This window comes from Gossypium raimondii, chromosome 5 (assembly GCF_025698545.1).
Source record: "Gossypium raimondii isolate GPD5lz chromosome 5, ASM2569854v1, whole genome shotgun sequence".
NCBI lineage: Eukaryota > Viridiplantae > Streptophyta > Magnoliopsida > Malvales > Malvaceae > Gossypium > Gossypium raimondii.
Genome location: NC_068569.1, coordinates 55,028,579 through 55,055,023, shown reverse-complemented (window position 1 = coordinate 55,055,023; position 26,445 = coordinate 55,028,579). Strand labels below are relative to the sequence as shown.

Below are 26,445 nucleotides of genomic sequence, written 5' to 3'. Positions count from 1 at the left end.
GTTAATGGTGTAACGGTAAGCTGACATGGCACGTTAAATTTTCATTTCAAACAAAAATTTTAGATTAAATTATACAATTGGTCACCATATTTTTTTATTTTAAACAATTTAATTTTTTCTTTTATGCTCTTTCAACTTTTTTTTCTTTATTTTTCATTCCCTTTTGCTTCTCCCTTCGAATTTCTCCCTTCTCCATCTCTTTTAACGTAGTTTTTCTATATTTTTCATTTGTTAATTTTTTTTATGTTTATGAAAAAAGAACATGTGAAAGCTGAAACCAAAATAAAACTTGCTTCGCATATTCTCACCCCACAATTACAAACCCTTATTGTCCATCACCACTTTAACGAATCAATTTGGATCTCTCAATGACCATATTATCTATCTGACCTACAACATTCTCTCCCTCTTGAAATTACATTGTTTCACAAATTCTTCAAACGAGCTCTACATTCTCAATGACTAAATCAACCACTATACTAAACTTACCATCAACTTTATCCAAACCAGTTTGGTTCCATGCTCCCTTTCTCTCTTCGGTTCATCTATGTCTACTTCCAATCAAGCTTGTTTGGGAATATCCAAGAAGGTTTAAATCAATTTTATCGTTTGCTTAATTTTATTCGTCAGAAAATAAAAGAAAGAAAAGGAATAATCTACATGATTGTGTAAAAGTTTGGAAATAGAAAAAATTGTTGTAAATATAAAGAATTCAATTTATGTTTAAATTTGATTAATGATATGGTTTTTATATTGGTTAGTTAGATCCAATTTTAGTTTCAAAATTAAGTTATATTCAAATCAAGGTTTGATTAAGAATGATTGATATTTGATTTTGAGTGAAATTCAATAACGGAAAATCTTGAATTTTAGGTATTTCAGATAATCATTAGGTTAAGTTATCCTATTCTAAAATAGTTAATGCACTATTTGCTCCCCAAAGTTTCACTCAATTATCATTTTGGTATCTAAAGAATTTTTTGTATTAGTTTGATACTTGAAGTTTCCATCTATGTATCACTTTGCCCCAGTTGTTAATAGCATTAAGAAAATGATGTGGCACACTCTTAGCATGTCACATCTCCTAATTCTTATTTTCCTAAATAAATTTAAAAATGAAAAAGGGAAAAAAGAAATAAAAATTTGAGAAAATTCTCAATTTTCTTAAAAAATAAAATATACAAATTTATAACAAATTCCTATAACTAAAAAACTATTTACTTTTATTTTTTAAATACATAAAATACCAAAAAAAGTGAAAATACAAAAATCAAACAAAATAAAAAAATTCACAAATCTAAAGATTATGGAGAGTCATATAAAATTCCCAAAAATTTTAAAAATATTCTTCTCATCTAAAAGAAATAGATAAAATACAAAAGAATTTCAAAAATCAAAAAAAAAATTTAAAAAAATTTTAAGAAATAACAAAAAAAATATGGAAAGTTTTAAAAACTTTCCAAAAAATTTAAAAGTATACATATTTTTTGTGGAAAATAAAACAAAATTACATCAAATCAACTACTAAGAAACGCTAAATGCTTTGTCTTGTTGAAGATTCATAGACACAGTGTCTAGAGGCACTTCAAAGATCTGTAAGCTTGCCTATCATGTAAGGCTAATTTTTACCAGTTGATCTATAATTAAATTGCAATTCCTAGGTACGTATCTGATCTCCCATTGTTCTTCGTAATGCATAAGTCATTGAATCCTTATGAGTAAGGTAATACCTGAGTACATTGAGTACTCCTTCATGGTCAAAACTTTAACCACCTTCAGATTATTTGTCTGAATTGTGGCTCTCTTGTATCTCTTATTTAATAAAACGAGGAGTCCATCTAGAATACCACAAAATTCTACCTCAAGAGGTGAGCATATGCCTAGATAGTGATTAAAGCCCAATATCCAATTTTCAAACTGATCACGAACCATCCTGCCAACGGAAGCATTCCTGAAATCTCTGGCCACTGCTCCATCAGAGAATAGATGTACCCAATTTCCTTCATAGTGTGAGTGGAATACCGAATTAAGAGGATTAGCTTGGGAACTGTTAAGAAAAGGTTCAAACTATTGTGCCCAACTTAACGAGACTTTGACAATTTCATAAGTCGTTCAAGTAATATTTTGGAAGATGAATAAATTTTTGTTATTCCAAATTCTCCATGCAATTAAACTGAATAGACATGACCAAGTAACTCCGCTATCTTGCATATTAAAATGACAATATAGATTAGAGGAAAACCAAATTTGAAAAGGATCAGAAAAGAATCTGTGTTATCTCTTAGATGGAACCACATGCATCAATACTTCCTTTGCTGTCGTACAGTCTTGAAGAACATATAGAATATCCTCTGTATCATGGCCACATAAAAGACAATAGTTGGTGTGCCCATTCATTTCCTAGTATGGTCTGAATTAGTAAGAAGTCTTTGTTTAGATACTAGCTGAAGGAAAAAAGTGGACTCTTTGGGGGCCTTGATATTTTCAAGTATCCTTCCAACTGTCTTCTTTGGGGTTCCAAAAGTCTTCTTTTAAGGCCCAATAATCATTGTGAACAAAGAAAGACCCTGACCCTGAACAAGCCTAGATGACCCTATCCTCCCCACTAGTAGAATGTGGGGGGATACTCACTATAAGCTTAATCACCTTTTCGGGCAGTCAAATACGTACGAAACAAATCCAAGTTCTATGAACCATCAATAAATACCCGATCTCTCAGAGTGCACTTCAAATCTAGTCTTGTACGAAGTGGAACATATGATAGTAGGACCACTTCCCGGTACGTACCCAAGAATCCTTCCAACAATGAATACTAGAACCATTACCAACAGACCAAATTAGATTCTCATGAAATAGAGGCCAAACCTTAGAAAGGGAGTGCCATAGGTGTAAGCTTTGGCTTCTGGAAATGGATTCCGGAATGTGACTGTTCCATCCATATTTTAAACGAAGGACTCGAACCCATAAAGCATCCTCCATGGTGACCAAATTGAAACCAACCTTCATAAGAAAGGAATTATTTTGATCCTTGAGATGCCGAAATCTAAGACCACCTTGAGACCTTAGCTGATAGATGGACTCCCACCTCACCACAACAAGTTTTGGCTGTCCAGCAGAACAACTCCATATATACTGCCTTACTATCTTCTTTAACTCGGTCATAAAGGAGGGGCACCCCAAAGTAGATCCCAAGATTAAGAAATTTCTGAAACCCAAATATCTGGCTAATCTGAACACACAAATCAGTCTCAACTACTTTGGAAAGATACATATTACTTTTCCTTGCACTAATTTTATTCCCAGAAAAATCACAAAACTGCTTCAGAATTCCTTTTAACTAATAAACTTGTTCCACCTTCGCTTTGCCGAAAATGATTGAACCGGATCTTGATAGTCAAATTGAATTCCACCTACCAACATCTATTTCCGTACGAATAATGTGACCTAACTATTCCATACAAGGAACGAAAAAAAAAATCAGAATTTTTTTGAGAGATATATATGGAAGGTTGCATTGTTTTATACAAATATCTTAACTATCAGAATATTTTAGATTTCTCCTTACATTTTCTTTGTATTTTCTCTCTATTATATATTTTTCCAAAAATATATATTATTAAAGTTTCTGTAAATTTTATATAATTATATATATAATTTTCTGATTTTTAAAAATTTTGAGATTTAAAAGCTTCCTTTTTTCTAAAAATAAAATAAAATAAAGAAAATATTTTCTTAATATTTTCTCTATGCACAACATTGGTTTAACCTACAAACTAATACTTAGATTATGCCATTTTTTCATCTTCGTGCTTAAACATTTTTTTATCACAAGTGGTACATAAATTATTTTTAAAATTATTATCTCCATTAGTCAAACCATTAAGTCTATTTAAAAACAACTTAACCCACAAATTACTACCTAAACAATATTTTCTTTTTCGATAATTGTTTTATTCTAAAATAAAATAAAATAAATAAACATAAAAAGTGAAACCAATAACTCCAAATAAAATGTCTTCTTCTTCCACTAATTAATGATATTTTTGAATAAAATAACTCTCACAAGTTTTAAAACGTAAGACTTGATGAAATTCTATCTATAATTTAAACAATTAAATTTTATTATCCATTTTTGTATTATGTGCAACTTGTATATTTAATTTTATATTTTAATTTAATTAAATTTTGTCCTTAATTTTTAAATTTTAAAATTTCAATCATGATTAAATAGTATTTATTAAATTTTTAAGTCAAGTTATCCTATTTAATGTATCACCTTGTCTAATGGTTAACCGTGTTAAAAAATAAAATTCTTATCTATATCTGTATTTTCTTTTTCTTTTTTGTATTTTATCTATATCTGTAGAAGAGAAGTTTTTTCTTTTCCTAATTCATATAATAAATCATTTAATGCTAATACTTATATATTCTATTTATACACGATAATAAGTAAGCAAAGGAAGCAGGTAAGGTAAAAATAGTAAAAAGTAATTCGTCAACAATGCCTGTCCCACTAGCGAAAGTGGTGAGCAAACTTGATAATTACAAAGGCAATAATTCATTGACAAGACCTATCCCACTAGCAAAAGTGGTGACGACTCTTAGTAATCAATCATCCGTCATCCTTTTCTTCAATTATTTGAGGGAATTATTTGTTCTGCTCTAATCACATGCCTTAACCACCATTGTTGGCTTTTCGAGAACAAAAATTTTAATTTCTTAGTCTTAGATCGATTATCGAGTAGAATCGAATAGAAAAAATATAAGTTAATAATTAAAATAAATAAAAATAAATAATATTTTTACTAAAATATAAAAATATAAAAAATGGAATTTTACATTAACAAAGACATTGACTTTAATGGTAATAAAAATAATGATTATTTTATTATAATAAAGAAAAGAATGATGAACAATACTTTGTTTTATGAATTTAAATAAAAAAAGTAGAAAAACATTTGAAAGTTAAACCAACGACTTCCCATTCTTCTTCCTCATCCAAAGTGGTCTTTGCTTCCAAGTTTGATCATTTCCACTCTTTGTTTTTGGCTTTCTAATTCTCAAATTAACCTGTGTTTCTCATCATTTCCTTTTTTGCTTCCATATTCTGAAATCTGTGTCTGTGATCATCACCAAAAAAAAAAAAAAAATCTGTGTGTGTGATAATTTCCACTATTTGTTTTTCAGTTTTCACATTTTCTTGTATTGTCTCAATTAAGGGAAAAAAAACAAAAAAAAAAATCCTGCAAACTGTCTTTTATTTCTGAAAACCAAACTTTCTTCATACCTTGATTTCGACTTGGCAAAAGAAACAGCGCAGAGGATAGTTGAGTGAAGGTAAGTTTTGAGGAACTGCTCCTCATTGCTATATATTTTCATGTTTTTGTTGAGTGGATCTCCCTTTCATTTTAAATCACTTGTGATTTTATTTTTCATAAAGAAAGGTTTCATACAAGTTCCGTCTTAATTAAAGAGATTATATATTCATTTTAAAGATTGAACAAACTAGAACAAGAACCTTGGATTTAGGGTGAGTATTTGATTAAGTTGAGTCGAATCGAAAAATTTTGAGTTAGTCGAGTTGATGAATTTATCTTAGCAACTAAACTCAATTTGATTTTTTTTAACCAAATCAAATCGAGTAAAAACTTTCGAGTCAAGTTGAGTCGAATTAACCAATCCTATTATTTATATTCAATGTTGCATTTACATGGACCGATTGTTTAACTAACAGACGAATTACAATATTATTTAACTACATAAATAATATAATGGTTTTACCTCTTAACTTAATGAGTAAATATTTATCAAAATGACGTAATTTTGCCTTATAACTTAATGGTTTTGAATTTAACTTTAGAAAGGTACACATTTATCAAAACGATATAGTTTTACATTTTCTAATTCGGATTTTCGAATAACTCGAATTGGGTAATTCATATTCAAGTCAATTCGAGTTTATCCAAAAAATTAATTAACACAAATAACTCGAACTAGTTAAATCAAAATTTTCGAATCGAATCGGATTTTACTCAGAGTTGAAGTGTATAACATGCTGATCAAACAGGAAAGGGGCAAATGAAGAGTGTCCTTTCTCCATTCATTAGTCTTGTGTCGTTTTTTCCATTAAACATTTTAGAGAGCACACAAACTCTAATTCTATAGGAACTTAAAAGCATCCAATCTATAATCCAAAATGTAGAAATAAATATAAAATATGTTTAAGAGAATGTAATTCTTTTTAGGATTTCTTTATGAGAAATTGTTTTTAGGATTTCACATACAAATTATAGCTCCGATTTAGAATGAATAAAATGGGAAGAGTAATTACGATTGAGTGTGCATGTAAGGTTAAAACATGCTCTCAATTTTTTTATTATTATTTTCTATTACCTGCACTAAATCAATTCTTTTCATCTTTTACAGCTACTTATTTCTCTCAAGCTCTATTTACTTTCTGGTATTCTCAGACAGAAACAGAGGTATTTTCTACCTTCTTCAATAATAACATCTTTGCTTTACATCAATATTTACAGCTTCTTATTTGGTAGCTTCCACTCGATTTTTTTACTACAAATACTGATTTTATTTGTCACAATTGCTTTTATTTCTCTTTATGTTAATTCTTACTAATAACCAATGTTTTTGTTCAACCTCATCAGACTATCAACAAAAATGGCCGAATATGCTGCCCCTGCTGCTGTCGAAATTGTGGCAGACCAGGCAAAGGAATACGCATCACCCTATCTCCGTTACTTTTTCCGTTATGGAGAGATTGTTGAAGATTTCAAGAATCAACGAGAAGCACTTGAATTGAAGAAAGAGAGGGTGAAAATTCGTGTCGATGAGGCTGAAAGGCAAAATGAGCTCATCCATAAGGACGTTGACAACTGGCTTACAAGCGCTGAGAAAGAACTGAAAGAAACCCAGAACTTGAAAGATGAAATAGATCGCGTCAAGTGTTTCAAATGGTGTCCTAAATGGGGCTGGCGATATTCCTTAAGTAAGAAACTGGCAGAGAAGATTCCTATTATCTCTAAACTTTTAGAGACTTCTAACTTTGCACAGGTGGGCTATCGTCGTCCTCTTCAAGGAATAGAATTCATCAGATCCACTGATTTCATGCACTCTAAATCTTCAAAATCAGCTTTCAACCAGATCATGGAGGCTATAAATGCTAAGGGTGTCAACATGATCGGACTGCAAGGAATGCCAGGAGTTGGTAAAACAACTTTAGCCAAAGAAGTTGGGAAGCATGCTCGAGAACAAAAGTTCTTTGATAAAGTTGTGATGTTTACTATGTCCCAAAATGCAGACATCAACAAAATTCAAGATAAAGTTGCAGATATTTTTGGTTTAAAATTTGAAACAAGTAGCCAAGAAGGAAAAGCAGAAGAGCTATTCAGGAGTATGCAACGCGTGAAAAAAATCCTTGTAATTGTCGACGACCTCTGGGAAGAATTCAAATTAGAGGATATCGGAATTCCATTCGGTGATGACCACAAGGGTTGCAAAATTCTTCTGACTACACGTCAACAACAAGTCTGCAGTAAAATGAAGTGTCAGAAGGAAATTCAACTTGGCATCTTATCCAAAGACGAAGCATGGGTTTTATTTCGAGATAAAGCTGGTTTAGAAGATGATTGTTCCACGTTGAATGATGTAGCCAAAGAGGTTGCTGCTGAATGTAAGGGATTGCCTCTTGCAATTGTTGTCGTGGCCAAAGCTTTAAAAGGTGAGAGTTTAAATGGGTGGAGAGACGCAAATCAGAGATTCAAGGACTCAACGCATTTGTATGATGAAGAAGTCCTCGGGGGTGTCCTCGAGCCTCTTAAGCTTAGCTACGATTACTTGAAGAAAGGCATTAACCAAATGACGGGAATAAATGACATCCAAATTTGTTTCTTACTGTGTTCCCTTTTTCCTGAAGATGAAGAAATCGATACTGAGATATTGATTATGTGCGGAATTGGAGTAGGATTGTTCCCTAATTTTTACTCGATTGAAGATAAAAGGAAGAAAATTGTTGAAGCACTAAAAAAACTCCAAAAATCTGGCTTGTTATTGGAAACTGATGGTGCAGATACGATTAGAATCCATGATGTGATTCGAGATTTTGCTCATTGGCTAACATCAACGGGAGAAAATAGGTTCATGGTAAAAGATACGTTGAAAGAATGGCCTCATATGGATGAAAGTTATACTGCAATCGCTTTATGGAATTGTAGTAGTATCATAAATATTTTTCCTGATAAAGTGGAATTTTCAAAGCTCAAAACTTTGTTTTTAGAGGGCGAGAGGAAGAGGAACCGAGATGATTTCTTAGTGGTTTTGGGTACATTTTTTGAAGAAATGAAAGCCCTCCAAGTTTTACTTCTCAAACGTGTCAGCTTCTCACTGAAAGGATTCCCTTCCTTACCAAATCTTAAAACTTTGAGGTGTTATGATTGCATGCTGAAAAACTTCTCATCATCTCTGACAAATATGAGAAGCCTTGAGATTCTTGCATTGATTGCCACTGAAATTGATGAGATAAGTGAAGAATTAGTGAAGTTGTCTGCACTGAAATATTTACGTCTTTCTGGTGTTGGAGTTGAAAGAGAAATGAATATCCCCCCAAACTTGGTATCAAGGTAAGAGTGCATCAGATTTAATTTTCTTTTTATCATATTGGTATTTTGTTTGACATAATTTATTTTCCTCTTAATTACTTTAATTGGTATTTTTAATTTTACAATACTAATTTTAACATCATTTATCAATTTAGTCCTTATTCGGTTTTTAATTAAATTTGATTATGGACATTTAAAAGGAGCATCAACCTTTTAAAAATGCTGAATTATTTTTAACGGAAATACTAACTAAAATGTTAAGTTTTTAAACATGAACACCCACATTCCAATCCATACTTCATGCTATATTTTTTAATTTTATGATTTTTTATTTTTTGAATTTCAATTTTTTATTTTTGAATATTTTTATAAATTTAAAATTATTCATATAAGACAAATAATGTAATGTTTGAAGTATATGTGGATAGATATGTGGGTTGCCAAGGAAAATAACAAATTTTATTAGCTATAATTAAGTGTTATATATGTATATACATATATATATATAAATATATATATATTAAAGTAAATATAAAATATATATAATATTAAATAAAAATTAATTAAGGAAGTTTAATAAAATAAAGACTTTAAATTTTAATAAAAATCAAGATAAATACTCAATTTTTTTACTATTAGATATGTATATATATATATATATATTATGAATAATGTGTTATTCATGTGTCAATCCACGATATCAACATCAGTAAAATTTTAAAACATCAACTTTTCTATTCATTTTGAGATGATTTGACAAAAAATCACAAATTTAAGGGTTATAAAAGGTTAAAATTTAAATAGAAGGGTAAAATGACTTTTAAATATAAGGGTAAAATGACTTTCTTATAAAATTTGAGAGTGAAAAAGTTATTATAAAAAAACAGAAAATTTACTTATGTTTTAGACCCAGAAATTTTGAGATAAATTGTTAAAAAGAAAAAAAATTAACCTCTTGAAAATTTCTTTGAAAGTGATAAAAAAATTTAGAGATTTTTAATTTAATTTTAATAGTGTCCTTTTATTACTTATCTTGATTTATTTCAAGTTTTTGACTTTTTTACATATTTCTTTTTATGACTTACTTTAAGGAATTACAATTTTTTTTTTTAACCTCATGGAATGTGGATTGTGTCACATAAATTTTCAATTAATGCTACTTTGTTTATGAATATAATAGGTTGACTTCACTACAAGAGTTACATGTCATACCCAAAAATAATCTCAACTTATTGGAGTTGAAGTCATTGTCTCGTTTAACTGCACTATCACTGAGACTTTCTGCTAATCAAATTCCTCTAGAAGATTTTATGTTCCCTAAACTACAAAGGTACGATATAGTTGGAGAATATTATAGTAGCGATCAGGAGGCGTTTAGAAGATTGGCTATTCAAGATTTCTCATCTTCATTAAGTGCATTTAACAATTTATTTTGCAATGTGGAAGCGTTGAGTTTGAGGAATGTTGGTGGACAAAAGAATATTGTGCCAAGCATGGATGAAATGGGAGTAAATGAGTTGACTTCTCTGCAGCTCAAATCTTGCAATGATATGGAATTCTTGATTGATACAAAAAAGGATCAAGGGTCAACTGTTGCATTCTCTAATTTGGTGGAATTAATTATCGAAAGCATGGCTTCTTTGAAAGGGTTGTGCTATGGTGTTTCTCCGACTAGGTTCTTGCAAAACCTTAAGGAAGTGATCATTAAAGATTGTGAGGAGTTACAAGTGATATTTCAAATAGATAAACTTTCTGAAAAAATGAAATGTCAGACACCATTGCTCTCAAATTTAACAATATTGAGGCTACATTCATTGCCGAAATTGAAGAGGATATGGGAAGTAAAGCCATCCCATCGTGCAATTGCAAGCCTCCAAAGTCTAAAGGTTGTGAGCATTGAATCTTGTGATAATCTGAAAACAATCTTCTCACCTTGCCTAGCTTTAAGTATGTTGCATCTACAACAACTTTATATAAGCTACTGCGATCGACTAGAGCAAGTCATTGGTTTTGGCCAAGAAGACGAGATTATTGAGGTAGGGATACCTATTCTCTCCAATTTTTTTAATCTTCTTAATTGTTTTAGCTTTATGATAGTATTCTTTTAAGGATGAAACAAATTGCAAGAAAACCAAAAACCAATTTGAAGTGAAGTGCTTGGTTTGGTATTTATTTTTATGTTATTTATGTGTATCGGGTTTGTTGGAAGCGTAGTGGCCACTAAAGAAATTAAAAGTAACTTTTATTACTCAAAACAAATACACCAATGCAAAATACAAATATATTTTCTTCTTCCTTTCAATTACTACCTACAACTAGTTATACACACAATTCACTCTTTGCTTATTTCCACTTTCATGCACACAAAGTCACACACCTTTGTTTTGTTTCAAACGCTTCCTTTTTCTTCTATCCACAAGCTCGCTTATACATATCACAAATATATTAAATCTATTTATAGGCTTATAAACTGCATCATAAATTGTTGTGTCTCTCCTTTTTATTTAGATTTTATTTCTTTATAGAAAAGCCTTCAATTAATTCCATGCCACCTTTCTTCTATCCTTGGATTGCTAACTTACAAGGCCGGTTTGATATTATTGAAAAATATGAAACTAGCATTTTGGTGTTAGAGCGAGTGCCTACTCCCTAGAGCACCAAATCAATATAGAGATAATCTCCATATTTATTATATTGACAACTCATTGAATGACTTTTATGGGCTATGACTGAGTCTATGGTTGATTTTTAGCCCATTATAGAAGATCATGTCATTTGAAATATTATCTTTTAAAGATTTGATTGATTCAAAATTGCCCAAGACAATATTTTGGATCACTTTGATTTGAGTTGTGATTCTATATGAAATTTAAAATAAATAACTTACTAAAACGTGTTTGAAACATGCAGAATGATTGTCTTCTTTATTGCTGGCCGAAATTGAGAGTTCTTCGCATAAAAGATTGTGAAAGTTTGAAATATATTTCTACAAACACTTTGATTCAATCCTTGGAATCTGTCTTCATAGTGAAATGTCATCAACTTATACAAATCTACAACATGGAACAAAACATTGTGCTTCCTGAACGTGGATCACAGGTACTTTTAATGATAAATATTTTAAAATTCATAGAGTATTTATGCTTTCATTTATTTTTAATGAATATATGTTTACATATTATTACTTTTTATAATTGTAATTTATTGATTTTTGAAATTCTAAGTATTCAAACAAACCGATGCAGCCTGTAGCTTTTGTTCAAGAGCCACGTACACGCTCTTTATTATTTGTATACTAAAAATTAAAATAGAGAAATAGTATATATTTATTTTCTCATGATGTTACGCTTTAATATGTTTTTTTATATTTTGTTTTAATGTAATATAATAATTATATTTTAGAAATTTATTGAATTAATTTACCTTATTATGATTTTTGTTTTGCTTTGATAATATATGTGAGATATTAAAATTAGTGTGTATATCATTGTACAATCAATTTATTTTAGTGGTTAGATTAAACTAACAAATATTATTGGATGACAGGAATATCTGACAAATTTAACTTCTTTGGAGTTAAGATCATTGCCAAAATTGAAGTACATGTGGAATGGACCTTTGGTGCATTTGCAATATCTCGTGATTTGGAATTGCAACTCTTTAGAACATTTGTCAAATATAAAAGATCAGTCTTCTCTGTTCTTGCCAAAATTGAAAGATGTCAGGATTAGTGGATGTGAAAACTTGAAATATTTGTGTTCAAGTCAAGGACTTCCCTGCCTGGAAGCTATTGATATAAAAGATTGTCCTCGACTTATACAAATCTTCAACATGGAAAAAAATAAGGATGGATTTGGATTACAGGTATTTGGACTCGAATTCATTTTTATGTTCATAAAATAATTAATATTTCAACCTTATTTTAAAAGTTATTTATAATCAGCAATTAGAATTCTATCTCTCTCATCGGCTATTACCATGAATATATATATTTTTTAATAGTCATAATTAATTATTTTAAAGTGGTTGGAGTATCACAGTTGCGAAATATATTTCTTTATAACTGATACGTTGGAAGATCAATTTATTTCTTATTCATATGTTTTGATAAAGGAAATCTTTAAAACTTTGCTTATTTCCATTCTCACGCACACAAAGTCACACACCTTTGTTTTGTTTCATACTCTTTCTTTTTCTTCTCTTTCACACGCTTGCTTTTACATATCACATATATATGAAACCTATTTACAGGCTTATAAAATGCATCATGAATTGTTGTCTCTCATTTTTATTTAGATTTTTTCTATTTATAGAAAAGCCTTAATTTAATTCATTCCATGCCACTTTATTCTACCTTTAGATTGCTAACTTACAAGGTCAATTTAATATTGTTGAAAAAACTCACATTTTAGTGTCAAAGGAAGTATTCATTCCCTAGAGCACTAAATCGATATGGAAACCTTTTCCATATTTATTATATTGGCAACTTATTGAATGACTTTTATGGGGTATGATTGAGTCTATGATTGATATCTAGACCATTATAGAAGATCATATCACTTAGGAGATTATCTTTTAGAGATTGAATTGATTTGAAATTGTCCAAGATAATCCCTTGAATCATGGACTTTGATTTAGTTTGTGATTCTATCTATGGTTGAATCATGTTTGTCATCTCCTTGTGATGAGGACACCAATGTAACTTGGATACCACTTATTGGAAGTGAAGTAGTGACTAAGGAAATTAAATTTTATTACTCAAAACAAATACACTTACACAAAATACAAATATATTTTCCCCTCTCTCAATTTCTAGTTACCACTAGTTATACACTCACAATTCACTCTTTGCATATTTCCACTCTTGTGCACACAAACTCACACACATTTCTTTCATTTCTTTCATTTCTTACTCTTTCTTTTTCTTCATATCACAAATATATGAAACCTTATTATAGGCTCAAAAACCACCTCATCAATTGCCACCTCTCTCATTTTATGTTTATTTTATTTATTTATGGATAAGCCTTCAATTAATTCCATGCCACCTTGACTTTTGCCCATGGATTGCCCACTTATAAGGTTTGTTTGACTTCAACACAATTTACATGATAGAAGAATGTAATTATTTATATAGAAGGAAATTCTATCTTTTATTTAATTTATAATAATGCTTTAATATTTTTATAATTTAAAATAAATATTTGCATTTAAGTTGCTAATGATGTTTTAGTCTAACAACAAAAATATTATATTGTAGACATGAATACTTGAATTCAATTTCAAACAATTTCATTCTCCATTCCTAATTATAAAAAAATAAATTCAATTTTATTTATTTCGATTGTGTGTTTTATAAACAACTAAAAACCCCCTAGTTTTTTTGAGTTAGCTTGTTGCTTTTTTGGGTAGAAACCCTGTGCATCTAACCATTGGTATGCTAAAAGAAACTAAGCAGCATATACATGTTTTTATATTTTATCTTTTAATTAATAATCTATTTTAATTAATAATAAAATAAATAACTTACTAAGATGTGTGTTTGAAACATGTAGAATGACTCTTCTCTTTGTTGCTGGCCGAAATTGAGGATTCTTCGCATAGAATTTTGCCGAAATTTGAAATATGTTTGTGCAAACACTTGGACTCAAGGGCTTCAATCCTTGGAATCTGTTTACATAAGACATTGTTCTCAACTTATACAAGTCTTCAACATGGAACAAAATAAGCATGGACAAGATATTGTGCTTCCTGAACTTGGATCACAGGTACTTCTGTATTTACATTTTTAAGGCTGAGCAAAGAGTTGAAAAAATTGAAAATTAATTTGAATTGTAGTGTTCAATTCAAATTTTTTATTGAGTTTAAATCAAATCGAACATACACATACCATATAACAACTATTTAAAAATATAAAAGTTATAATTTAAAATTAAATTACAACTATATGTTTTAAAATTAGTATATCAAATTAATTTATAAATTTTTATTATCAAATACTAATATACTATAATATTCATATTTAAAATAATTCATGTATAATTATAAATAGTAAAAATTAAAATAGAGAATTATTATATATTTATTTTCTATTGACGTTAAGATTTAATATATTTATTTAATATAATAATAATTATTTAAATTATATTTTAGAAAATTATTAAATTAATTTACCATAATATGATTTGTTTTTGCAATGCTACCATATTTTAATTTGATAATTTATGTGAGATATTAAAACAGTGTTGTATAAATATATATTAATATAATTGTAGAATGAATTTATTTGAGTAGTGGTTAGTTCTACCTAATAAATATTATTTGATGGCAAGAATTTTGGTAAATTTAACTAATAAATATTGATATCATTATCGGAATTGAGGTGCATATGGAATGGATCAAATCATTGCGTTAACCTCTATAGTCTGAAAACTATTAGAATAACTTATCAAAGTCCATTTTAGATATTAATATTTTTATTCAAAACTTCATGTTGGACTAAAAAATTGTATTCATAATTCTTTGATTTTAAAGTTGAACGAGCATCAGAGTTCAATCTCTCTCATCGACTATTACAATGAATATTGTATTTTTATTTTTTATTGTCATGATTAATGATTTTGAAGTGGTTGGGGTATCACAGTTCCAAAATATGATAAATCAAAGATCAATTGCTTTCTTTTCATATGTTTTGGTAAATCATATTTCTCGCTTTTATTTAAACAAATATATTTTGTATAATATCTAATTATGTGGTTCATTCATGTAGAATCACTGCTGGACAAAACTGAAAACTCTCCGGATAGAGGATTGCCAACTATTGAAATATCTGTTTGCAAACACTTTATCTCAGGGATTTCCATTGTTGGAATCTATTTACCTAAAGAACTGCCCTCAACTACTACAAGTCTTCAGTTCGACAGAAGAAAGGGATGTGATTGATGATCACATTCTACTTAATGTGCCCTTTCTGAAAAATTTAGAAGTGTCAAATTGTCCCCAAATCTCATGCTTCATTTTACAAGCTCAGCTCATAGAGGTATTTAGATTGTTCGCATTTTATATATGGATTTTGGCACTATAGCAAATCAGTAAATCGATATGTTGCTTAGTTCATGTGATAATTCATTCCTCTTTTATACATAATTTGTAAATGAATTCCATTTTTCACTCTTTAAATAAAAATGTATCAAGCAATGGCCTTTTGTGTTTAATTAATTTGGTAGATATTTTAGGGGTTCAGATTTAAAAAATATATCCTTTAAAAAAATCAAAGATACATGTAGCATTGAGATTAGAGAAGTAGTATTTTTTGTTACTTGGAATATGTAAAATTATGAAGACTTATGGGTAACATTTACTCTAGTGTGTTTTTATGACATTTATTAGGATTTCTGTGTATGCAGGATTTGGTTCTTAGTAACGTGGGAAATAGCCGCCAATTATGCAACACTGATGTTCCTGTATTGAATGAAGGTTGTATAGTAGTTGGGAATCAAGAAGAAGTATTTCAAGTTCAAGGCGGGTACTCGTTCTCAACCATAAAATTATTGGAATTGAGGAATTTGTTTGAAGTGCGGGTTATATGGAACGATTTTGCTCAAATTGTAACCCTTGAGAACCTTACAACTCTAACACTGAGTGGTTGCAATAAGCTAAGATATATATTTTCGCCTATGATGGCTCGCAGTTTATCACATTTGGTGGATCTTTTCATCGAGTGGTGTGAGGAAATAGAACGACTCATTTTAGCCAAGGATCAAGTTTCTTCTTCATCATCCAATGGTGATACTAGCCTCCAACCCATGAGCTTTCCAAATTTGAAACGAATCATTGTTATAAACTGTAAAAATTTGAACAGTCTTTTTCCTTTTGGATTTGTTCCTGTTCTTCTAAAGCTTGAAACTCTCATAGTTACAAGGAATTCTAAATTGGAACAAGTATTCGAATTAGAAGAAAAAGTGGAAGTGGTAGCTGAAGAGGAGATGAAATTTGATAAATTAGAATGGTTATCACTTGAAAAACTACCTGGCCTCATTCACTTTTGTCCCAAAGGATATCATTTTGTATTCCCAGCAATGATAGAGTTGGAAGTAAGAGATTGCCCTAAGTTGGCTACTGGTTTCTTCATTGATTCACAGGAATTTGTACATTGCAAAACAAAGGTATATATCCTACAACCCTTTAATCCTACTTTATTCTATGTAATTATAACAATTACAACTAAAGGCATAACATGCAAAATTTTTAATTAAATTCCTTGAGTATATATGTGTTTCTTATTTTTTTCCTTGATGACATGAGATTAAAGTTTCAATTATAAATTTTCTTCAATTGTTTTCCAAGGCTACTCAGTTGGTTGAGCAAGTTGCGGTTGAAGAGCCTACCACTGTTCGAAATGCAATTTTCAACGAGAATATAGATTGGAGCCGAGGTGGGGGTGAGAGTCAACTACCACACATTACATGAAAGAATGGATGATTTTAGGGTAGCTTTCAAAGCCATGTTATTATAAGGGTAAGCTACCAAAATAGTCACTTTTGTTTGCCTTAGGTTACATTTTAGTCACTTATGTTTGAAATATTATGTTTTAGTCATTTACGTTATCGTGTTGTAACATTTCAGTCACTGAGTCGTTAATTGCCAACAATGGTGTAATGTTAAGCTGATGTGGCATGTTAAATCATCATTTCAAACAAAAATTTTAGGTTAAATTCTACAATTGGTCCCTATATTTTTTCATTTTAAACAATTTTAAAATTTTCTTTTAAGTTCTTTTAACTTTTTTTTTCCATTCTCTTCTGCTTCTCCCTCTATTTTCCTCTATTCTTCATTTCTTTTAACATAGTTTTTCTATGTTTTCCATCTGTAACTAGTCCACAAGCTCGCCTCACTCGGAAAAATTAAATTGGTCAAAAAAATAAAACATAGCAAAACTACGTTGAAAGAAATGGAGAAAGGAGGAAAACAAATACGTTGAAAGAAATTAAATGGAGAAAGGAGGAAAACAAAGGGAGAAGCATAAGAGAATGGAAAAGAAAGAAAGTTAAAAAAACATAAAAGAAAAAAATATGGGACCGATTGTATAAATTAACCTAGAATTTTTGTTTGAAATGATGATTTAATGTGCCACATTAGCTTATTGTTACAGAGTTAATAGAAATTAACGGCTCAGTGACAAAAATGCTACAACATGATAACATAAGTGACTAAAACGTAACCTGAACCAAACAAAAGTGACTATTTTAGTAGTTTACCCTTATTATAATTATCATCTTTTGGCTTTTACATTTATAATTTATTTATTTTAAACCTCCTTTACTTATTTTGTATATTTCAACCATATTGTATTTTTATTATGTACATATATTATTGTTTTATTATTATCAAACTCTTCATTTAATATGCATTATTTATTTAAATTAATATGTGTATTAATTGTTTTATATATTATAAATTTTAATTTTCTACTTATATACCATATTTACTTTAGAATTCATTTGCATATTACAATTTCATGTAAAATTTATTTCGAATTTTTCTACATGTTATTCATTTAAATATAATTTATTAATTTCAATTTACCTTCTTTCATGTCATTTTTTTCTTAAATGGTGTTTAAACTTGTACACTTTATTGGTGTTTATGTAAATTTGCTCAATTTTAAATTAGTTTCCTCCTATTAGCTAATGTTGGTGTTCGCATGAGATAATCATTGCTAAGCTTGTTGAATTTTTTTATTATTTATTCATCATTCCTTGGTCTATGTTTTATTTACAAATTATCCTTTCGTATTATGCGTTACCATTAATCGCACTACATTTGTTTTGAAGATTACGCTTCATTAAAACATTAAAGTAGTTTTATTCCAAAATTTTCAAGATACTCGGGGTCCAAGATTCTCGAGGAGATTGTGCCCTAACTTACTGGGCTTCAATTTTTTTGTTGAATTTAAATAGCCGAGTATCCCTTTTTCAATAAAATCGTACCAATTTCAAAAACCAAAATTTATCTCGGGAATTCCAAAAGGGTTGTATCCTAACTCACGGGATGTGACATTTTGTTACCTCGAGGTAAGGATTTCAAAAAAAGCAGGCAATATTCTGTATTTGAGAATTTTGAGAAATTGAACCCTAACTCACTAGGTTCCGATTTTTCATTTCACCTAAATATCCGAGTATCCTTCTCAAACCTAAAATCATGAGTTTTTAAAGTCAGAAGGCAAGTTTAATTTCGAGAATTAGAAATGTTGTATCCTAACTCACTGGGTATTACATTTGACTTCTTCAAAACAAAGGGTCTTAGCATTTAATTCAATTTATTCAAGTTTTTTTAAGGGGAATCGTATTTTAAAAATCCTTTCAAAATTTTGACATTGAGATATTAATAAATCGATTCGGTGCCAATCTTGGGCGTTACGGGGGTGCTAATCCTTCCTCACACATAACTGACTCCCGAACCCCTTTTTTTTTTTGAAACTCGTAGACCAAAAAAATTTTCAAGGTGATCCGATCATACTTCAATAAAAGATCGGTGGCGACTCCTGTTTTATCATAATTTAAAAAGTCGACGCTTTTATCAAAAAAATGGTTTCGACAATTTATATACCAATAATGAAGGATCTAACCTCATAATTAATGAACCTATATGGTTAGGAGCTACAATTTCCGCTATATCTTCAAATTCCCAAATACAGTCTAATCTCCAAAATTTCAAAATCCCTAAGGTCAAAAAGTGCAAACCAGTCATGAACCTTCTTATTCTACCGGTGCTAAATGAGTCTCATGTCCATTTGGAGCAAGCAAAACAAGACCATGCAGGACATTTCTAAATCCAACTATCTCAATTAGGCCATCATCTACAAAAGGAGTCAAGCCTCTCTGTAAACTAGAATCCCCAATCAAAATCTCTTCTAGTTAGAAGTCAGTTTGTTACAGCAGATAAAATTATTTTAAATAATAGTATTTTAAATAATAGTATTTTCATTTTTTTCATTTTTAACATATATTTTTCTATGTTTTTACTTTCTAATGTTTTTTACGTGTCATTAATTTTTCTGAAGATTTTTAATATTAAATTAAAAATAAATTGTATTTCAATTAATATAAAGAAACTAGTTAAATAATAAATAGAAGAGGATAAAACAGTGCATGAGTTGTCGAAAAGATCAATACATGATGGCCACTTGGATGATGGGTGAGAATACAGGGAGCAAAATGGCGCCGTTTTGTTTAAAATAAAATGATTTTTTGCGGCATTTTTTATAAAAAATGCCGCTACTGCTTGACCTTTTGTGGTGTTTTTCAATTAGCGCCACTAATGCATAACTTTTACGGCATTTTTGGTCCAAACGCCACTAAAAATGCCTCTAAAAGCTTTATTTCTTGTAGTGATTTAAGTCTTCTGTCCGTTTTCATTCACAAGAATTCTATGAATTTTAAAAAAAATAGCCTTACATTGAGATGATTGTCCGCGGTCTATTTCCTAACCACAACCTTGACAATATAAAACAATTTATAACAAATATATAATATTGCATCCATTCTTATATATAACTCAAAACATGCATAAGATCTAAAGAATATTACTCTCTATGTAATCAAATCATTCAAGAAGAAGTGAAATTTATTTTGATTATATGTTTATACTTATAGATAGAGCACAACTTGGCTCTGTTTATATAATAAACATATATATCATTCACAATACAAGCAATTATATATAACATTAATTTAGTCAATTATGTCATGGATTCTAGCATTTTCCATATTATCAAGGACTTAATTGAATAAAAATAAAACATTAAAAAATAGTTTAAAAACCATTCAGGGACTAAACTGAACAAATCATAAAATTTTAGGTAATAATTTAAATAGGGGCACATGGCCGTATGCAATGCCTTCAGTCACATGAAGGGGTTACATTATCGTGTGACAGGCTGTGGCAGTATGGATCAGGCAAAATCAGGGTGTAAGGGAGACACAGTCATATGAAGGGTCCTAGGCCATGTGAGAATCGAAGATCCTTGGGTTTTAAGGGGACATGGTCGTGTGAGGGGCTGTGTAACCCACACACTTGTGTGGAAGACTCTATGGTGTTATCATTGGCACGATTTTTTCCCGATTCATCGAGATCTTGAGCGATGTCCCTCATGTTCAAATCTGATTCGAGATCCCTAAATTGGGTCCTTCAAACGACAATTATACAATAGTTAACATTTGTATATTAACGATAGGTTTTTCAAGAACCGTGAAAGATTGACTAATTGATTTGTAAGATCAATATCGGATAAAAAAATTATGAAATTTGGGGTCCTAAACTTTAGATCGAGAGGCACTTACCGTACTTGATGGAATTACGGAAGCTATCAAAGATAAATTCAACAAATGGTAGAGAATCGAATTGTTGAGGATTGATTTGATATCGAGAGCAAAAATAGTTTCAGCAATGGAGAGAAAATTTGATGCAAAGAAGTTGATGGAAAAGAAATATGAGAAGAAATAGGGAGAGAGAAGAGAAATTCTAATTGGAACGAAAAAAGAAACATAATCCTAGTGTAATTAGGGAAAAAGGGAATAAATAACTAGAGTTTTCAAATATGAAGAGGCTGCATGGGAGAGGAGTAAGTGTTTAACCATTGGATTGCTACCCATTTCTTAATAAATTTCACTCTAAATAATATTTATTTTAGTGTGGCTTTTATCCTGGGTTGCTAAAAATTTAAAATGGAAAAATGAGAGAGGTGTGGTTTAAACCTTGGACCTCTAAGCAATCTATGTATCCGTTTCACATGTTAGATCAAGAAAACGGTGGTAGTAGCTACAACAGGAGCTGAATATGCAACAGCGATCCAAGGCCGCATACCCAAACGAAAACTAGGTTCCCACTCACGGCCCATGTAACAAGCTACACCAAGTAAGAAGTGTAAAACAATTAACTCATAAGGATGACGCTTCCCAAATAAGGTAAAAGTGCAAACTTATAGCTGTAGAAGTAGGAATAATGGCACCAAAAATAATATTGTTTCCATAAAGTAGAGATCTAGAAACACTGGAGTAGCAGCAATGAAGGCGATAATAAATACAAAAGTAGCAGTCAAAAAGGGATCATCAAAAACCAAACCATCTGATGTAAAGACGATTTTTAGTGCTGGTTATCCAGTTACAGAAGCAACCCCATAGGCTTTCGCTTTCGCGTCTCTCTAAAATTGCAATCATGGTAAATCTTTGTTTATTTAAAAAACAACTTAACCCACAAATTACTACCTAAACAATACTCTCTTTTTCCAAGTTGGTATCTAAACTTTTTTTAACCACAACCGGTATATAAACTATTCTTTTGTTACCCATTTTACACCAAATTGTTTTATCCTTTAAAAAAATTCCAACCAATTATAGAATGCTACATCATATAAACTTTAAAAATAAATTTTAATTCTTTTTTACATGTTTTCTCTCTCTTTATTTATTTTTATATTTATTTCTTATTCCTTTATAATGTTTGGCAATGCTATCAACATAAGACTTTATCTTCCACTAATTAAGATATTTTAAATAAAATATTCTAAAACATAAGACTTAATGAAACTCTATCTATAAACTAAACAGTTAGCTTAATAACATAGGTATCAACTTGGGGAAAAATGATTTAAGTAGCATTTGTGATAAAATTTTTTATTTAAGTATCAAAATTAGAAAAATGACAGAGTTTTGGTACCAATTTAAGGGTTAAAATTGTTTTAAATAGATTTAATGGTTTGTTTGACTATTTGATTAACAAAATGTGAACGTAGAAAAAATAACTTATGTACTATTTATGATAAAAATTTATTACCAAAATGAAAAAAAAAAGAAAAAGTAATAATGGTATCTTAGATAGCAAAGGTATTGAAGAATTGAAGCGATAAATTATAAGTAAACACCATGTTTCTTTTAAATAAAATAATCACTTTTCTTGCTTATCTTTCGAATTTAAAAATCCTTTTGACATCATTCTGTCTTCTTTCAACTATTATTTCATTCTAAAAGTAAAAATAAAATAAATAAACAAATTAAAGTGAAATCAATAACTCTAAAAGTTTTCAAAAGTAAGACTTGATTAAATTCTATTTATAATTTAAATAGTTAAATTTTATTAATAATTTTGTATCTTTTGTAAGTTGTATATTTAATTTTTATATTTTATTTTGATAAATTTTCAATCTTAATTTTTTTAAGTTTAAAATTTCAGTCATGATCAAATGGTAATTGTTATATTCATTAAGTTATGTTATGCTATTTTTAAAAGTGATATTACGTAGTCGGATTGTAATATGGAAAAATAATTTTTATTAATAGATGAACCTAAACATGTCCTTAGTCTAATTGGAAATTAGCAAACCGATTGAAAGACTAATATGTTGTCTATCAAGTGTAATGGGGGACAAGTTTTGTTTTGAGCTTCAAAGCAGATGACTCCCAAAAGATAGAGATATAGATGTGACTAACTGGATTGACAACACATCGGACAAGACCCAAGTAGAATACATTTTATATCCGTTTATGGATTCACTCACTTGTGATGTTCGTAGTGTGGCATACCTTAATCCTGAGTGGATGAAGGACTATGTATGCGTGTCTTTTATACTTTGATGTAAGTAAAAGCTTGAGTCCAAATAGATAAGGAACTGAAAGTTGGTGTGTTGGGTATACGACTTGTACATTATATAGCATTATTCAAAATAGTGGAATTCAAAGCTCAAAAAATGAGTAAATGGTATCCTTTAAATGGCATTACATAATAGATTAAAAGTAAATGTGACTACACTTCGTTTTTCTTTGTGATAAACGACATGATTACTATTTAATAGTAATTGACTTTTCATGAAGAAAGATGTAATGATTACCATGACATAAAATAAGATCATATTGGGAGAATAAATTTATCTCAAAGAGATTAATGATATCCTATGAGGGTAACACACTTATGACTATATCATTGGACGAGGACTGATTAAGTAGTTTTCGTAATGGTATGTAATAAGGGAGAGCTCAATCACAATACTATAATGGAATAACTTCGTGACTAAATAAATTTATAATTAATAGATAAGAAGCTGGAACTTAATTACAAATTATTTGAACCCTAATTGCATATGTCCAATTGGTACCTTTGTTAACTCGTTGAAACAAAAAATGAGGTGCATATAAAACCAAATGAAAAGAAATGAATAGAAATGATAAAATTAGATAAATGGGTCACATTCACAAATGAATGTGTCTTTTACAATGAGTGTAGAAATGACTTGAAAATTAATTTAAGGTTTTGAATTATTATTTAATTAAAGAATTGAAGTTCAAAATGGAATTAATTTAAGTAACCATTGTGAATCCGTTGAAAATAGAAATTAAATATATTTCCACATAAATTATTTTACAATAAAGTTAAGTTTACATTACTTTAACATAATTAGAATGAGATTAAAAATATTTAATTAGAAAATTAATTTATCTAATTAAATTAAATAAATAAACAATATTTATTTTGAGAAATTGAAAATATGTATTGAGTTGAATTAAATTATAAAGTGCTAGGTTAAAATCCGAAAGCACAAATAATTTAACTCAATATAGTAAATGCCCAAATCTCTCTCATATTACATATGAAGGCAGTATTCCTAGTGTACTTAAATAGGAGTGCCCCTCCCCTCTTCTAGTTAAACTACAAGACTAAATTTTCTATTAAATAAATATTATTTGTGTTTTACTAATTCTACTAGGATTTTTTATATTTCCTTATAAATAGATGACACTGGTAGATCTATTCATAAAACTTTCACATAAATTTTCAATATTGTTAATCTATCATAAAGTTGTGAATATTTATTTTCTAATAATAAATTATATCTTTATGGGAATAACAATTTTGCCGGTTTTTATTGTAAAGAGAATTACCTTCCTACTAAAAGTAATAAATTATTTTTGATTTTGTGCTTGGTTCATGATTGTTCGAGCCCACATTCGAAGTATTTCGTAGTACAAGGATAGCAGAGAAGGCTATTCGATTGAATGCTGAGAACGTCTAGGATCTGTCTTGCGCAAAATACACGTATTTTTAGAAAAAAAATTATTGCTATAGATATTACAAACTAACTCAATTTTGAAAATTTTAATTTTTCACCGTGACAGAAAACTGTTTTATTAAACTAGATTTTTCCAACACGTGGCCACATTGGAAGTTGATTCTTACACATCCATTGAGGGATTTGATGAACCCACAAAATAGTATCTCATTTACAATGTTTATATGGTATCATTTTAGTTCAATATTTTCCATGCATCCAAAATATAACATTTTCATATAATTTTAGAGATTAAAAATCAAAATGATAAAAAACAATTTAAGACCATAGTAAGGGAAAATAAAGTTTGAACTGTTAACAGTGTCCTTGGCATTATTTTCTTTTTTCGTCCAAAGTCTCAGACAGTGATTTCTATTTTCAAGTATGAATTCAATGGAAATCGACATTTCCCCTCAATCATATCACTGTAAACAAAACATATATATATACACCGTATTTTCTTTTTCTTTTTTTTCTTCATTCGTTGTAAAAAAATAATAGAAAACTGTTCAAAAATTTAACATTATAAGCATTTCAAAAAGAAAACACATTCAAGAACGTAGGTTTACATACCTTATTTTCTTTTCTTAGTTACTTCCAATCTTAAATTAAAAAAACCTAAAAATTGCTTCTTAAAAAGAAAATCAACTTTTCACCTCTGTCTTATCATCATCCGTAATTATTCATCATAAAACTAATGAAAAAGTAAGAGCGTGAAGAAATCATCAACGATGCCTGTGTCTCACTACCAAAAGTGGTGAAGACTCTTCATACGTAATGATTCTTCATAAAAATAATAGAAAGTAACAGAATAATTCGTCAACAATGCCTGTCGCAGTGGCGAAACTGGTGAAGGATCTTGATAATTTATTAATCATCATAAAAATAATAGAAACAACAACGTGAAGAATTCATCAACAATACCTTTCCCACTGGCAAAAGTGGTGAAGACCCTTCGTACTTAATTATTCATCATAAAAATAGTAACAAGTAGCAGCATCAATAATTCATCAACGATGCCTGTCCCAGGCGAAAGTGGTGAAGACTCTTGATAATTAATTATTCATCATAAAAATAATAAAAAGGTGACCGCGTGAGGAATTCATTGACAATTCCTAAAAAGGAGTGAAGAAACCCACAATCTCGGTAAGTAGTAATTTCTCACTATTCTTTTCTTCCATTAATTGAGGAGCATAAAGAAAACTAAACTCAAATTCAAATTAATGCTCTAAATACACGGCTTAACCATGGTTATTCCTCTTTGGATTTTTATAAATTATTTTAATTTCTTTTATATTTTAGTCCGAGAGATCGATTTATTTATTTTATGGGTAAATCAATTTAGAATTCATATTGTAACAACCTAAAATTTAGGAGTTTAGAATAATTAGGTATATTGTATTAATCTAAAACAAAATCTAATTAAGAGGTCTAATTTGAAAATAATGTGTTTTAACAAAATTAGGACTTTACTAAAAAAGAGTAAAAATAAATTAAATATTAATAGTGAGCCCATAGTACCTATTTCAAGAAAAAAAATTAGAATTCATATAAATTCTAAAGCAAATCAAGTTATAGTTCATATCAACTTGGAAAAATTAGGGGTACTGTGTCTATTTCAAGAAAAAAAAGGAATTTAAGTCAAAAGTTTCCTAATGAAGTCCGTTGTCCTTTATATTTTAGGGCTTGAATTGACACCCGACACACTCAAGTAGCCTATTAGTCGCCCTCAAG

At 29.4% G+C, this 26,445-nt stretch overlaps 1 protein-coding gene across 2 annotated transcripts; it reads left to right on the top strand.

The window, feature by feature from the left end:
* The first annotated feature begins 5,115 nt into the window (after positions 1-5,115).
* LOC105768408 (probable disease resistance protein At4g27220) lies at positions 5,116-18,038 on the top strand. 2 transcript variants are annotated; one of them, XM_052630562.1, is made up of 10 exons: positions 5,116-5,337; positions 6,427-6,482; positions 6,663-8,633; positions 9,793-10,648; positions 11,523-11,711; positions 12,159-12,476; positions 14,168-14,380; positions 15,382-15,651; positions 16,019-16,777; positions 16,968-18,038. In XM_052630562.1, exons 3-10 carry the CDS (start codon positions 6,676-6,678, stop codon positions 17,079-17,081), a joined length of 4,677 nt encoding a protein of 1,558 aa, XP_052486522.1. In that variant the 5' UTR covers positions 5,116-5,337; positions 6,427-6,482; positions 6,663-6,675; the 3' UTR covers positions 17,082-18,038. The 2 variants fall into 2 exon arrangements, with proteins under 2 accessions (XP_052486522.1, XP_052486521.1); XM_052630561.1 differs by having other exon boundaries at positions 16,959-18,038.
* The last annotated feature ends 8,407 nt before the right edge of the window (positions 18,039-26,445 follow it).